Source organism: Cololabis saira, chromosome 17 (assembly GCF_033807715.1).
Source record: "Cololabis saira isolate AMF1-May2022 chromosome 17, fColSai1.1, whole genome shotgun sequence".
Lineage (NCBI taxonomy): Eukaryota > Metazoa > Chordata > Actinopteri > Beloniformes > Belonidae > Cololabis > Cololabis saira.
In genome coordinates this window covers 25746676-25763607 of record NC_084603.1, presented here as the reverse complement: position 1 = coordinate 25763607, position 16932 = coordinate 25746676, and the positions used below count along the sequence as shown (strand labels likewise).

At 38.9% G+C, this 16932-nt stretch overlaps 1 protein-coding gene across 1 annotated transcript in view; it reads left to right on the top strand.

Annotated features, from left to right (window-relative positions):
- Positions 1–1549: 1549 nt before the first annotated feature.
- wapla (WAPL cohesin release factor a) overlaps positions 1550–16932 on the top strand; it is a 19535-nt gene continuing 4152 nt past the window's right edge. Inside the window, exons 1-19 of the mRNA XM_061745299.1 lie at positions 1550–1801; positions 2888–3301; positions 4509–5223; positions 6452–6765; positions 6884–7014; positions 8103–8198; positions 9849–10007; positions 10291–10427; positions 10884–10995; positions 12634–12864; positions 13185–13296; positions 13389–13486; positions 13743–13819; positions 14144–14319; positions 14526–14641; positions 14729–14944; positions 15952–16162; positions 16699–16787; positions 16892–16932. The exon at positions 16892–16932 is cut by the window's right edge and continues 55 nt beyond it. Of these exons, the coding sequence (XP_061601283.1) occupies positions 2914–3301; positions 4509–5223; positions 6452–6765; positions 6884–7014; positions 8103–8198; positions 9849–10007; positions 10291–10427; positions 10884–10995; positions 12634–12864; positions 13185–13296; positions 13389–13486; positions 13743–13819; positions 14144–14319; positions 14526–14641; positions 14729–14944; positions 15952–16162; positions 16699–16787; positions 16892–16932 (3419 nt within the window). The 5' untranslated portion in view covers positions 1550–1801; positions 2888–2913. The remainder of the gene's footprint in view (positions 1802–2887; positions 3302–4508; positions 5224–6451; positions 6766–6883; positions 7015–8102; positions 8199–9848; positions 10008–10290; positions 10428–10883; positions 10996–12633; positions 12865–13184; positions 13297–13388; positions 13487–13742; positions 13820–14143; positions 14320–14525; positions 14642–14728; positions 14945–15951; positions 16163–16698; positions 16788–16891) is intronic.

The following is a 16932-nucleotide window of genomic DNA, read 5'->3' as shown; positions in this document are numbered from 1 at the left end:
TTAGCGAAGCAGAGTCTGTCAGATATTACGGTGGGCAACGGTTAACCAATTTTGCAACAAACTGCGTAGAAAATTGTGGAACAACTTGAGGAAAATGTTCCTCGACCTAAAATTTCAAAGACTGTGAAGATCCTTTTTTTTGGAAAACATGGGTGCCGTGTCTTGTGGAGTACAAAGGAGAGGAACCATCCAGCTTGTGATCAGTGCTTAGTTCAAAAGCCTGCATCTTTGATGGTACAGTATGTGGTTATATTAGGCCCTATGGTGTGGGTAGCTCACACAAATCTAGAAGGGATCATCAATGCTGAAAGGCACAAAGATTTAAAATTTAAAGCAACATATGCCCCCATTCACAGAATGTCTTTTTCAGGGAAGGCCTTCCATATTTCAGCAAGGCAATGCTAATCCACATACTGCATCCATCGCAATAGCCTGGCTTTACAGGAGAAGTCTAAATGCTGAATTTGCTTGCCTGCAGTCCTAACCTTTCACCAACAGAAAACATTTGGCACATCATGAAACAAATGAGGCCCAGGATTGTTAAAACAACTAAAATCCTGCATCAGACTATAATGGGACAGTATTCCTCTCCAAAAACTCCAGCAACTGGCCACTTTACTTCCCAGATGTTTACAGATATGTGTTAAAAGAACAGGCAATGCTACAAAAAAGTAAACATCACTGTGTTCAAACTTTTTTGAGATGTGTTGTAGCCATTACATTCAGAATGAGCTAATATTTGACATGAAATAGGAAAATGTATCTATTTCAACAGCTGATGTTTATATTCTATTGGAATCAAATATGACTTTATGAGATTTGCAAATCATTGCATTCTGTCTTTATTTACATTTTACACAGCATCCTAACTTTTTTGGAACTGGGGTTGTGATTATCCCTGCATTACAAAATACAATTAATACACTATGGGCTGGTGTAGATATTAAACCTGAGATGACAGAGACAGAAAGGTAGAAAGAAAATGCTAATAATGCTGAATCAATCAGAAATATTTAACATAGCAAATATGTATTATAAATCCATAATAATAATAATAATAATAATAATAATAATAATAATAATAATAATAGTAATAATATCAAATCAAATACATTAACATTAACACTCGTAAGATGGTGATTAAATTGTATTTTTTGTAGGAAAGAGACTAATCACATTTAAAAAACCATGTAGCCTACACTAACATTAAAAATCAATTTAATTGTCACTACATAAACCACACAATCAAAGAATTGCCGTAGCATTTTCAGTTTATTCAGTGTCTTAATAAATGCAATCAACGCATCTTTAAAAACTACCTCAGCAGCTACTGTTAAAGTTACTGCAAACAGCGTCCCCATTAACGTTCTACTTGGCATGGCCCTTCATTTCAAAACAACGAAAATGATCCACGAGCGCCCCCTATCGGTTAACCAGGTTTCACCTTGTAACCAATCAGAGCAGCGTTTGTTGAGCCGGTCCCAGGGCACAGGGCAGCTATCTCTCCGCTGATTGGTCGGCTGCGTCCAGCAGCAGCGCGCCGAGCGGAGGGAGGGGGAACATTAATGGCCGTCAGCAGCACTTCAGAATGCACACACTCCGGATTATCTTCAGTGTTTAGACCCGTGTAACTCCGGGTACGAGGCGGAAGCTTTTGTTTGGCAACGAGTATCGTTTCGTAGACACATTTAGATCGGTTCTGAAGGAGAGATGCTGTTTCCGCAGCACTAGACGGACTTTCCGCGCTGGTTTGTGCGTGAGTGGTCTCCAGGCCCGGCCGGCTGCAGTCTGGAGTTGGACGGTAACGCTGTGTGCTGCTTTATGCTTTACGCCCTGGGCTTTCACCTACTGAAATTAATATAACAGAATCAAAGGAAACTTTTAAAAATGAAAATATCTGAGGCTTAGTGTGGCGTGTTTAGAAATGTAAACAAGAGACTTATGTTAGCTGTTAGCCGCGGAGCTAGCGGGCTAACTTCAGTAGTTAACTTCATGACGGCCAGCCGGAGTTAAACTACACGGGCGGGTTCTCTGGGTCAGCGGAGGGTTTGGGAGCAGATACCTCGCTTTAAGTCCGAATTGTGTTCAATCTTATCAAGCGTGTTCTCCGTTGATCGATTAACCTGAAGGAGAGCGCTGTTTTTGGAGCTTGAGCTAATGCTAATGTGCTACTTTAGTTGACACAACTTTGGTGAATTAATCCACTTATCTTTGTGGAGAATCTAGTCTCTCCACCCCCGATTTAATATTAACATCGTTATAATGAGCAAGACAACAGGAGATAGGATTGATACTTAATAACTATTACCACGAGACTTCAAAATAATAATAAGAATAACTGTTATATTTACTTGGAAGTTTTATTATGAAAATGTGCATATTTTCATACATCTAAATTACATAAATGTGGGAAAAAATTTATTTAGTTTTTTTATTTTCTTTGATGGCAGGCAGGAAATGGCTCGGAAATGAATATTAGGACAGTTTTTGTCTTTCATGTATACAACTGAAGCAATGTTTAATTACACATGGATGAATTTGTAGAATGTGTTGTAAGCAAAATATGTATTACCTTTTGTTATTCCTTGGGTGCAAACATGTACCAAACTACAATTGGAGTTTGAAAACCAGTTGTTTTTGAGTGATTGAATTGTTTATTTCGAACACATAAGTAATAAAATAAAATGTTAAAACAAATTCAAAACGTACAGAAAAAAACAACAAAAATGTAATACAAACAGGAAAGAAAAACTGTCTGTAAATGAGCAGGTAGAAGTAAAACTTAGAATGTATTTATGTCAGATTGACATAAGTTATGTCACATTTTCTTTTGGTCATACCATTTACCTTGGTTGGTTTGTTAAATAATTTATGCCTCTGTTCACAGGGAATATGTAACATACAGCTGCCAAGATGACATCGAGATTTGGTAAAACATACAATCGCAAGGGAGGGGAGGCAAATTCAAAGTTTGAAGAAGTCTTCTCCAATAAAAGGCCAACTCTGTCCACCAAATGGGGGGAAACAACATACAAGGCTCCGTTGGGAGCCAAAAGGCCCTTTTCCAAACCTGATGTATCTGAGTTCACGAAGAGGCCGAGGCTTGAGGACAGTGATAGTGGAGAGGACCCATTTGGGTTTGACAGCGATGAGGAGTCGAAGGCAGTTACTTCTCACTGTGCGTCTGAGACAAAAATTACAGAAGGGGATGTAATAAAGACAGCTGCGGTGCAAGCTAGAGGGACAGCTGCTACTGTGACATCTGCACAAGGCTCTGCTAGTTCAACAGCCACTGTCTCAAGTAAGTAACCAGTCCATGGAGAAGCATGTCTGATCTTAAAGTAATGCAGTTTATTGCTGTATGATAGATGATTTGCTTGGGCATAGCACCATGTTTGTAATATTTATAATTCCTATAATCTGTTTCAGACATGCATTTATCTCGTGGCATCTGAATGTGTAGCCATGTCTTAATGAGCACTCTAATGCCTTTCAATAAAATTTTGCAAAGGAAATCTCACTAGGTCAGAGCTAGTAACAAATGCGTATGACTTTCAACATGACACAAGTTCGAACTGCTGCAGTCACATTAATAGACATGCACACAGCAACAGTGGTCGAATTTGGCATGTGATCAGCTGTTCAAGAGGACTCCAACGGATCCCATTCCGATAATTAGCTTCAACACCCACTCTTCATGGGATCTGAGCCAAGTGAATAAGAGAAAACAGTTTAAAAGGGTTTGAGCTGCAGCTGAAGTGTCTGCTTTCATTTCAGTCCTGTTATAACTTGTTAAATTGCTGTGTATATTAATGACCAAATTACCTGTTTTTAAAAAAAGAAAAAAAAACAGAGCTCCAAGAATTCAGTCTTGGTTGTTGTCAGTGGCTTTTCTTGATTTAATGACAGTAGAGATGATGTCTTCAGGTTAAGATGGGTTGTGTTGTTTTTAAAAAAAATAGTAATTTGAAGTTACTTTTAAAAACTACATTGTTATTGTTGCGCAATTTGAAGCCTTGTGAATAAGACACAAAACAGAGTGTTGTAGATAACAAAGGTTATTTATGATGCTTAAACATGTAGAAAATTGGAAAAATAGCTGATTCCATCCACTGCAGCTGTTTTACACAATCACTGTATACTTGGCACACTAAGACAGATGACATATTGACTTGATGTGAGAACATTGAGATTCTATCTGGAATTTATTATTATAGTTTATCTACTAAACATATTATCATAATTGATCTACTTTCCACTCTCATGCATGTTATAGATATTGCACTCTGACATCACTTTCACAGGGATTTCTTAATGAAGCATTAAGAATATTAATAGAACAGTGAGCAGCATCTATCACTGAATACCATCACTTTAACTGACGGAGGAATCATTAATGTTGCGTATCTCATAACTGTAAAGGGTCTATGTCATTACTCAGTAGTCTGAGTTAGTAGCAGTCTCAGTTTTTAATGTAACTGTATATTTTTCTTCTCTGTTTTTTATAGGTAAGCAGGCTTCAGAAGAGAAGGATGTTAAAACCAACCAGCAGCGGTACAAAAGTGCATCAGATGGCAACCAAAAACCTGCTTTCACTGCATCTCTTTCAAACACAGTTCTTTCTGATAATCAGAACTTGTCAGCGTTTGAGAAGCCCATTTCTGCCTCGCCTAATTTAAACACCTCCCTTAAATTGTCAACTGATACACCAGGAGGAAGCAGAGACCTCCAAAATCCTTCTTCTTCAGATGGACATTTGTCAGAGGAGATAAAGAATGCAGAACAGGAGCTTTCCACAGAGCCTCCACCAGAACGAGTAGACAACATTCCCCCTTCGCCATTTATCCTAAGAGCCTCAAACTGCAAAAAATACCAGCGGCCCGGCCGGCTTAACAAAACACTATTTGAGCCTGCTGAAAACAGCAGCGACAGGCCCACTGACACAGCGAGTGCCCAAGATAAAACCAACAGTGTCCTTTCTGCTAGTGCAAGTAGTACTGCTGCCAGTGCTAAAACAGCAGCCAAGCCTGCAGGCAGGGGTGGTGGGAGGGTGAGGGACTACACGGTTCTGCACCCTTCCTGTCTGTCAGTGTGCAATGTCACTATCCAGGACTCAATGGAGCGGAGCATGGATGAACTGGTCACCCCAGCTGCCCCTGCTGACCTCGGAGTGGTAGGGCAGATGAAGAAAAAGTCTGATGCACAGCCACCCAAACCTACTAGGTAAGATTTATTTATTTATTTATTTATTTATCCTGTATAGCCTCATCATGAATATTTCTTAATGATAGGATCCAGAATCCTCACATGAAAGATAATTGTCTCTGGCTATCTCAATTATGTGATAATGTCTGATCTGGATAGTAGTTTCTATTCATTTTTTCATTTTCTCATTCATTTTTCTCTGTTTCACTGGTGGATTTTTGCTATACTATGTTATCAAACTGCCTTAAACAGTTTGAAAACCTGGTAAACATAGGTATAAATATAACAACTTAAAGGCACTGCCAAAAATGCCTTTTAAGTTGTCATATTAACCCTCTCAGTGCACTAAGGGTCACAAAGACAATGTGCGCTGTGAGGTTCACGTGTTGCCATGCACTCTCTTGAAGTATTCCTTCCTGTTTTTGATAAGGATTTGGGAATTTGATTATTTTCTTGCTTTCTGTTTGACATCAGCATGATTTACTAAACGAAAGCAGTGCAGCGGAGAGTGACACTTTGATTTAATGGATGAACATAGAAAATTAGTTAATGGTTTTCATGTCTGTGAGGCCTTTGTGGCTCTCTGTGGCTTCTCTGAGCAAATTGACCACAACATGAATTTTGTATTTATTTATTTGGAGACACTGAGGAAACTCAACTGGTATCCATGTGTCTGCTATATGCTGTAGCGTGATTACATACCCATCCATGGGAGGTTTTGGTTTGCCCAAAAGGCACCATGGATGGAGCTGTGTGCACATCTATAGACTAAAGTCAGTTTGCAGACTGGAGTTAGGTTGATAGGCTATCATAACTTGATCTTAAACAGGTCAGAACAATATAAACAAGTACACATGAGCCCTTTATACTTCTAGATGGGTATGTCAATGTTGATGCATTACCCACCTAATCAACAAGTATTGGGTTGAAATTAAGCATTCTAGGTTAACTGTTTTTAAATAAACTGCAATCAGTATAAGTAGTGTTTTTGGGTCATCATATATCATGTCTGTATTAAACATTTAAACACAATTTAAATTTTTATTTTTTAGCTGTTAATCTTAAACTAATCCTTGTGTTTATGGCGTTCAGTAACATTGAAGGTGTTTATTCTGTTTCAGTTGTTTATTTCAAAGGAGTGCGAGTAGTTCTGCTGGTCGTACCCCAGTTGGAGTCTCAACTCTGTAGTCTAATAAAAATACAACAATAAAAGTAAGAACTACATTTTTATTTATTTTTTTCTTAGGTTTAGACCCACCCAAACAAAGACGAAGAAGACGAAGGCGGAGACCAAGCTAGAATTCTTTGGCTTTGAGGACAAAGATGGGGAGGCTGATGTGGAGGGTTCAGAGGGAGGGATGGGAGGCAAGAGTAGCTACAAGATCAAGTATTTTGGCTTTGATGACCTGAGTGAGAGTGACAGTGATGATGATGACGATAGCGCTCAGGCCAAAGAAAAGAAAGCCAAGAAGGCGGCGACAGCTTTAGTTGCTCTAAGCTCCAGTGTGGACAGTCCTCACACCAGTGACTCTCAGGACAGTCAGGCCAGCAGCAATACAGGTGAGCTGATATAACATTACAAGACAAAAAATTATTTAGCACTGGTGTAATTGATACATTGTTGCATGGTCTTATTGTACTAAATAACACTTCAAATGCTACGTAACCTTCCCAACAGATAATTTTGACTTCGCTGACGACTCCAGTCTTGGCTGCGCTGAGGGGCAGAAAGGGCGGCCAGGGAAACAAAGTGACAAATCAAAGGACGCTGGCAGCGGATTCAAAAAGATTTTCAGTGGGCCCAAAAAGGTACATTTGAATGTTCATTGTCTCCTTCTTTTGTCTGCTTCTAGTCCTTTTTTTTAATATCTTATTTTACAGATTTTTTGTATTCAGAAATTGTCAAACATCCTGTCCCATCCCATGAAACTGAGCAGAGACAAATCTGCTTGAACTATTCTTATCTGCGTAGACTATCCCAGTGTTAATAAACAGTGTTAAGTGGGTCAACCCAGGTCAGCTAACCTTCTTTGGAACAGGGTTCATCACAGCTCTGACAAAGTGTGACTTATTGACATTGAACTGGCAGTTACATGGAATGAGATTTACATATTGTTGAGATGACATTTGTCCAGTAATGGATTTGATAGCATAAGACGGGAGAACATCAGAGGAAAGAAGACCAAGTGGGCTAGAGATAAGCTAAACTGAAAAGTTAATTTTATTTGGATGCTTTATTGACTGCAGGTCTTTGATATAATTAAGATTACAACTACATTTGAAGACTTCTTTTTATTTACAGGCATGGACTTCTCATATGAATGACCGAAATCCATGTTTAGTAGCATGTTTTGTTTTTTCCCCCACCCATCTGAATTAATTTGGATATTTCCTCTTTTTCAGGCCTATATGTATCTAGTAACTCAGCTTTGATTTGTAGTATTTGTAGCACTGCAAACTGACACTTCCATATTTTATCTGGATCGTGCTTTGTACTGGCTTGGGGTTATTTGATATGTCTTCTTAAATCTGAATTTTTACCATTTCAACATTATCAATTGATCTCTACATTACCTTGTATTATACAGTTGAGTCATACGGTGTGTCATTTTCAGGAAGTGTTTTCTGGAGCTTGGGGATTGCAAATGTCATAGACTATCAAAATGGGCTCAGTTGCACTCCAAATCAAGTGACTAATAGTATGCGTTGTGAAAGGATGGGGTGTTTTTTATTTTTTTATTATAATGTTTATTTTTGGGATACTGTCACAGAAGGCTTTCTATGTATTTAAAGATTTTTTTTTGATGCTATCAGTAAATAAGATATGAAGTAAATATATGTCTAGATTCCATGTCTCTGTTAAGCTAACTAATTCTCCATTTCTTACTGGCTCCCAGTCCCCTTCTAAAGCTGTGTACAACGCCCGCCACTGGAACCAACCGGAGCCCCAGGAGGTACCTGTGCCTCCACTTGCTCGATCTCAGACTGCTCCGGTAAGAGATGGTTCTTGGATTCACTTAATCATCCCAAGCAAAGAGGAGTTTCATAGATTAAATCTGTTCAGATAAATTAACTGGCACCGACCAAAAAATATAATTAGTTGCTGACGCCATTAAACTGGCTCACGCCAGCTACAGGATTTATTATTTGCAATGAAGCGCTTGCTTGTCAAGGCAGCTTGGCCTCATTGATCAAGCATATCAATAAGTTTCCTTACTTACAATGCTACCATGACAACTATAGCTATGGTGCGAACAGCAGCAGAGTTTGTGATGGCAATTTGCTCTGAGTTATGAAAGGATTATATTTTTGAGTGGAGTAAAGTAGTTCTGCAAACAAATCAACACCAATGATAAAATATTTAAATTATACCGAACATGTAGATGTGGTATGGTTGTTATGAGTGGGATAATGGACTTTGTGACGTTCAGGTATCGTATATTGATGCATGCGGTGAATACAACCTTGAACTTGCGGTAATATATAATACCCAGATCAGAACTGTACAATGCATCATCCATATCAGAGCTGCTACAATAGATTGCGTGCGTGCGTGCGTGCGTGTGTCAATTGGGAACAAATTTAGTTTGAACACAGGGATTACCCCCAGTTTGAAAATACTTCTTGAAAGGTGACAAAATGTCATCTGCACATATTTTTTTCTATATATGAGCTTTAGATTAATTTACATAAAACAGTTTTTAATTTATGAAGACCAACAAAAGTAGAGCACAGTGTTTTTTTTTTGTTTTTTTTTAATCCAACTAGTAATGAAGGCATGCTCTTTTGTTAAGACGGTACTAATACTAATCAGTTTCCCTTCAGGGTTGAATAAAGTATTTTGAATTTGAATTGATTTATTGCACACAGTTAAAGCAAATATGGCAACGATATTAGGCTTGGATGATATGGCCAAAAATAGTCTTACTGCTGTATTTAGGATTAACTAGCTTTTAGAAATTGAGACATAAACTGAGGATCCTCTTTGTCAGCATCTGCGTTTTGATGTCAGCAGAACTGGAAAAAAATAAAACTGAATAAATAATTTATGTGAGGATGTTAGGTTGCATGTACAGCTAACAGTCTCATCGGAACACTAGGGGTAAGCTAGGGGACGCAGCCATAGTCAGACAACATGAAAACTGTAAACAATGTCTGACTTTGTATGTTGTGTGGGGGGGGAAGGGAAACAAACGACAAAAAACTGACAATTTTAAAAAACTGTTATCGCGCCCAGCCCTACAGGGTATTTTTGTAACACAAAATATAATAATTAATACCAGTTTCCAAAGTTCCTGCTCACAAGCTAGGTTATTGTTTATTGCTGTATTAAACAGCTCTTTATAAAGGGAACTAATTGGTTTGTTGAATAATTTTACAAGACAAGTGAAGCTTTATTTGTTTGTTCTGAATTCCCCACTAGAAATAAACCTTTCCTCAGAGCCATGTGAGTCTGTGAACTAGGATTTAAAAAAAGTTTTTGTTAACTCTGCTTTATCTCATATGACATCTGTTAACGGCACTTAAGTTCGTGTGAGCTTAACATACTCTTCAGTTGTGCTAAATCATGCAGACATGCCATTAAACAGATTTTGTTATTTTGTTTTCCAACTACATTTCTCTCTGGATTTCTTCTTCCTTAGGCCACGGTATCGAGCAGCAGCAAGGACAACCCTCATAAAGATGACGGCTTGTTCAAAGCCCCTCCACCCCCACCTAAAGTCATTAAGACAGAGACCATCCCCACGCAACTCAACCAGGATATTGTCACCACGCTAAAATGCAGGAAAGCAGACAAAGATGTGAGTTCAAGGCACACACACGTATATTGTGCTGCGGAGCGGTAGGTGAAGAGGATCTCTCGGGTAGCTAAAGGCATGCTCTGTCTCTACACACTGAGTTGTTATTGATTAGTGGTATTATAACAGTTAGCTGTGGGCTCTAATGGAACCAACAAAGGAATTTACCAATTGGGATTTTCTATTGATGTTTGTGCTAATGTGTTTGTGCTAGCTGATTGTGTCTCTGGACAGATGCACTGCTTCCTAATTAGCTGTCATCTAACCTTATTTCTCTTTTTAACAGCTGTACACAGTGGTACATAATGTCAAACACTTCAATGATGTGGTGGAGTTTGGAGAGAATCAGGAGTTTACAGATGACTTTGAGTACCTGGAGACAGGATTGAAGAGCAGTCAGCCACTTAACACTAGATGCCTTAGGTAAGTGGATTGAATTTGGTGCCTCCTTGGATTGTGACAGAGCAGAACTTTAAGTCTATTATGAAATAGAGTTTTGGGCTATGTTTAGGCTTGAGTGCCAAGAACCTTCCTAAACTCATTGAATGGTTGGAGCATCTGTTAATTTAACGTAATAAAACAATCTTGTCAACTGAAAAACTGAATTTCCTGTTTATAGTTATATGCCAAGAAAAGGTTATAGTTGCTGTGCTCTGAAACTGAATCTGTGTAGGAAAAACAGCTATATGTTTAGTGTAAACGGCCAAATAGAAATGCACAACTGAACATGTTACAGGGGGAAATCATAAGTGGTGGTACTCACTTGGTTGTAGGTGGTACCATATTCTGTCTTCTTAGTCATAGGATTGGAACAAAACTGTTAATATTCTTCTGTAACCTCTGTAATCTTTTCAACTCCTTTCTGGCTGCTTGTTCCAGTATAATCAGCTTGGCCACACGGTGCGCCATGCCCAGTTTCAGGATGCACCTGCGAGCCAGAGGAAAAGTGGCCCAAGTATTCAAAATGCTCAGCGATGCTCCACAACACCCGGTCAGCTCCCCTTTCACTTTTTTGCTGTACTGTTTGTTGTTTTTTTTTATTTGTAAATAGACTTGCAGTTCTTTTTTTAAATGGGTTATTCTGTTTTGGGCCTGACCTTGTGTTCTTGACTGCTGAAGTCTCAGTATAAATACGATCGTATTTATCCTGCAATGTTTCTATTTAACAGTTGAGTGTCTCAAGCTGTTTTCGCCTTAATGAACAAAATCCAAAATGATACACAATATTGCAGGGGAGCAACTGTTGTTGAGCGATGCTGTAACATTACTGACTTTTCAGATGCTTTTGGTAACTTTTTAGTTAAGTGCTTCATGAAAAATCTAGTAACCGAATAAAGAATAAAAAACATAACACAAAAAAAACCCCATTAGCCTTAAGAATAAAACAGTTTCTCATAGTACTCGATTTCAATGTCAGGGAAAATAAATATAGACTTTGAACTAGTTAAATCTTGGGATATTCCTAATGTGGGTCTGCTCCAAAGGAAACAGCAGCTGATATAACCAAGTAGGTGTGATGGATTATGTGAGTAAGAGAGAAAATTAAGATGTCGTCTTGTTCGTAGTGAAAATATTAATGCTGATAAAATTTAAATTAGGATCAATTGAAAATTAATTACACAAAATTATTCTTATCTGTTTTGAATTTTACCAAAATTAAAGATTTTTAAGCAAAACATGTATAGAAGTGATTTTGGTGGACAAGCTCCCGTTCAAGAAGGTTGCATTGTTGGCAACATAGTTGTGACTTTGTATTGGGATGTCGGAACACACCTGCAGCTTTGAAGCAGCCAGATTATTGACAAAAATGAATTAAATGTCTGTGATTCCAGACTTTAGAATAATTGTTCTCTAATCATTGTTAACCGAGGTTCCTTTCAGAAATGGAAATAAAAACCTGAATTATGCGAAAATAATTATTTGAACTTTCTCCTTTTTTGCTTGATCCAACTTGGCAATTACTCAAATTTTAGTTTATAGAAAAAGAATTATGCATTCAAGCAAAAAAGAACAATTATTTCACGACATATTCTGTCTTGTGTTCTGAATCACAATTGCACTTCTGGCATCAACTCCATTTGGCCTTGAGTGAGTGATTCCCGAGTAATATCGACCATCCTGTTGTTTCTGGCCAAGAGCATTTTAGGGGATTATTTGAGCAGGTCTGCCAGCATTCGCTTTGTTGGCCTGAACCGTTTTTATTTAGCCTAAAATTGTATTCAATCCCCAAATTCAGTTTGCTATGGAAACTTTTAATACTTTTATGTTGAGTTTGATAAATGCACCATTTATATAAGTGTTTGTCATCTCAGTGTTGACAAAAATAATGAAAAAAAATCAAATTGTAAATGGCATGTTGGGAGCAAAGTTAAAAGCCAGCATATGTCTGGAGTCAGCCCATGTCTCTAGACTTTCTCTATTTATTCCTAAAAGATACACCATTTTCCTGACTGGAAAAACCCTGCTTTGGTACCCAAATATAACTGATTGTTGAACATGAAATAATCTTTTGTAAGTTAAATGATTTTTTTAAATTATTTATTTTTAAATAGTTTGGTTGAACAGTCATCAGGATTTTCCCCTCTAGTTCAGGTTGTTCCAACTCTATACCTTTCCCTTGTTCTTTCAGAACCTTGGTCTGTGCACGGCCTCCCTGATGTACATCCTGAGTCGGGATCGTCTTAACATGGATCTGGACAGGGCCTGTCTGGAGCTGATGATCAAGCTGCTGGAAGGGGAGCAGGACTACTCGGGCAGCCAGGACCAACTCACTGCAAAGGAAATGGCAAAGGTCAAAGAAAAGATCAGGAGGCTGTGTGAGACTGTGCACAACAAGCACCTTGATTTGGAAAACATCACGGTAGGCTGTGCATCGGTACCGGAATCTCAAAAAAAAGATGAATATCTTTGTATTCATTAAAACGGCTGGCTTTTTTTTTTTTTTTAATCCCTGATGTCTGCAGATTTTTTGTCAATCAAGCAGCTCTTCATGAATACTTCAAGTTCATGTACTTTCATTGCTGAAAGTAATGAAATAAGCACACAATTTTGGAAGATACAACATGTCATCAAAGTATAGTTGCATTTAGACCTGATGATGAGTATGAAACCAGTTGATCATTAAGTATTTCAATAATAACATTAATAGAGTGGCTTGTTTTTTATTTGTCCTTTTGGTAGACTGGCCACCTTGCCATGGAGACTCTGCTCTCACTGACCTCCAAAAGGGCTGGGGATTGGTTCAAAGAAGAGCTGCGGCTGCTGGGGGGCTTGGACCACATAGTGGACAAAGGTATGTGTGCATGTTTATTTTATTTATTTATTTTTTGTTGGTTGTCAAAGTGTGAAATAGTCATGTGCATTGTGTACATTGTGTTGCCACAGTAAAAGAGTGTGTGCAGAACCTGAGCCAAGAAGATGACAAGGAAAACCTTGTAGCGTCTTTATGGGGAGCTGAGAGGTGTCTGAGAGTACTTGAAAGTGTAAGTACAGTTTTGCAAAGTTGGGCTCTGTCTATAAAAAAGTGATGCTGAAGGACAAGATCAGTTGAGCTCGACACTTTGAATTGTTTGGTACCCGATGGCAGTCTTAATTGAAGAGAGTTTTTTCCCTCCGTCAACCGTCTCCTAAAGTATCATTACATTTCTAAGACGAAAACACTCTTTTTGCTGTGACTTATTCCTTAAAATGTGTCTTATCCTCTACTGATATGATTTCTTATTAATCTTCTGCCAATAGGTGACAGTACAAAATCCAGAAAACCAGGGTTACCTGATTGCCTACAAGGACTCTCAGCTCATCGTCTCCTCTGCCAGGTGAGTCCCAGATCTAACGGCTTATTGAGTTAACGTTAATGCTCTTTATGACATAATTCTATCCACCAAACTGATTAATACCTTACGCAATGATTAAAAGTTTGGTTTGAGTCATTAGCCCTTTGTTATAAATGACTTAAAACTTTTTATGTATAGATGCAGAATAGCCCTCTGATATATTAAAAAAAAAAAAAAAAAGTTAATCTCCTTTGTGTTTGTTTCCATTTGTTTTATTCTGTTACACCTCTTTCTTTTCTAATGTTGTCTAACAATGCCACTTTGCTTTTAAGGATCTCATTTCTACCTGTGTCTTACTGCCAACAGAGCTTTGCGGTACTGCGAGGATATGATCCAGCGGTACAGCCGGGCATTAAACAACAGCTCTCTTTCATCGACGGACGGCGCATTGCCCCACTGTAGCTTCAGCAACGTGGGGAAGGCGGTGGAGGACTGTATGAGGGCTGTTATTGGGGTGCTGCTTAACCTCACCCATGACAATGGTATTCTCACTTCATACTTTGATTCTGGCTTGAACTGTGACAGCGTTGCAGCTTATTGCTTGTTATACTTACTCATTACATACCTCCATAGTGTATTGGACTGCATCATTCGGGGCTAATGGCTATGCTGACAGCATGTAATACCCTGCAAGGACTTATGTCGAGTTGTTTGACCAGAAGTTAATGTTGATTGTCTTTGTCTGCAGAGTGGGGAAGCACGAAGACGGGTGAACAGGACCAGCTAATGTTGACAGCTCTCAACTCTGTACTTCGAGTCCCACGTTACATCCCACAGGAGCAGCGCTTTGATGTTCGAGTGTTGGTAAGGCTCTATTCAACAAAACGCCAATCCAATAAATCCTTGTCGAGACGGCCCTCGAGCAACCCGTTTTTCTATTGTGTTTACCAGGGTCTGGGCCTGCTAATTAACCTGGTGGAGTACAGCGCCAGAAACCTCCATAGCCTGGTGGACATGGAGTACATCGTAGACAGCAGCTGCTTAGAGGACAGCCTCATGCAGCCTGCTGACTCGGCGCAGTCGGAGACCCCAGCCGACTCGGCTGAGACTCAGGGAGACGGAGCCGACGAGCCTCCAGCCTCGGGAGCTTTGGCTGCCTTGGTGAAGGTAGGAATTGTGCCAGAATGTGTAAATATATATTTTATTTGTAATTTTAAATGTGTATCAGCAAGGAAGTTAATCTTGTCATATTCAGTATTAATAGATTGAGTAAGAATAAGATAAGGATGAGCAGTGATTAGAAAAATAGTGATTTTTACTGCTTCAGTGATTATGTGAGCAAGAAAAGTAAAACTGCGTATAAGCCAAGTTTGTTGGGAATGTAATTTATCATTTCATATCACGGTGCAGAATATTTAAGGTGCAATTTATAATGTGTAGTCAAGCAGATGCACCAGTTTGTAGTAATGCACTTTTGCCATCTTGAATACTTAGTAGTACAAATGTGTAAATTGATGGATGCCTGTTTTTAACGTTTTGCTTTTACTCGAAGAGAATCAGCTCCTAGTAGTTTGGTTCTGTGGTATTGTTAATCCGTCTGCCTAACGATCCTGTTTATAGGGTGGGATGGTTGGCGGTTTAGTAGCAACACGTGCAGAGCTTTGATCAGATCAGAGGGGGGGGAGTGCCTCCAACACGCTGAAACATTTTCTGCACAAAAACTGTTGCTGTGCAAAAGTTGATCATTGCATTTGTAATTTATTTACATGTTCAATTGAAAGTGGCTGTTTTTAGCTTAAGCCAGCTTTGATTTAGTTGAAGTTCAGTGCAAAAGATTAATGCATACTGGAAATGAATTGTTAATGCAACCAAAGTCATTTGTGCTCTATGTATATGGCTGAGAATTGATAAGGGAACCGATAAGGAACTGAATCGATAAGCGATATCGATAATGGAACTGGTATTGCTAAATTCTTAAGAATTCCCATCCCTATCTTCATTGAAAGTACATTCATACTTTCCGAAAACCTCTTTGAAATTAGTTTGAAATTAGTTTTCATGATCAAGACTGCTTTGGGGTTTTTTTTCTCATTAAACTTGGATTCTATTCTTTTTCATTTTTTGTGAATGTTATTTGGTTGCAGTTTAAGATCACAGCTGTATTTTCATCTTAGCTGTTCCTTGAGAGGGAGCGTGCTGCCATCCTTGCTGAAGCAAAGACTGATGATCTGATCACTGAGGCCCCCAAGCCTGCGCTGGACCAAAGTGGCGAGTGGCAGGAGACGTCGGGGGAGATCCAGTGGGTGGCATCCGAAACCAACAACAGCCAACCCCAGGAAACAGAGAAGAAAGAGGAGGAGGATGACGAGATAGACCTGAATAAAGGTACACACTTGTGTTTTCATGCCTGTAAAACATTATTTGGGGTTCACTGATAGATGATAGATGATGGTTTGTACAGAAACTGACCAAATATTATTTAAAAGTAATAGCCTCTATGATTAAAGCAGTGTACTGGTTAGTTGCAGCTGTAATATCCCAGAGGTTATTTAGTATCAGAACAGTGTTTTACTGTTTTACTTAGTGTAAGAAATTATGAATCACGAGACGATAACTCCAGTGCAGCCATCAGTAATGCAGCTTGTGGCTCCATTCAAGTGTAACTCATTAACGCAACGTTAATGTATAAGTACCTCTTCTAACCTCAATCGGGGCCTGTAGATCTGCTGTGTTGTTCACCCAAACAACTTTGTATTTCTCTTGGCTAAACCCAATTTTCATTCTTCTGTTTACATGTTTTATTTTCTTCTGTTTTTATTTGTACCAGATCATTGCTAAGATGTTTGAAACGTGTTTTAACAATGTGTGACGTTATACAGTATTCTGTGTATTTGATTTTTCTTTTGTGTGTGTGTGTGCAGCTCTGCAACATGCAGGCAAGCATATGGAGGACAGCATTGTTGCCTCCTACACCGCTCTGTTGCTGGGCTGCCTCTGCCAGGGCAATCAGGTGACAATATAACACATAACACAAGAGTAAAACATCCCCAATGTCCTGTTTTCATCCTGAGACAGATTCAAGTTGTTGATCAGCTGCTTATCTTGTGTCCTCAGGTAAATGTGACTACTGTGAGGGAGCATCTACCTAAAGGGGA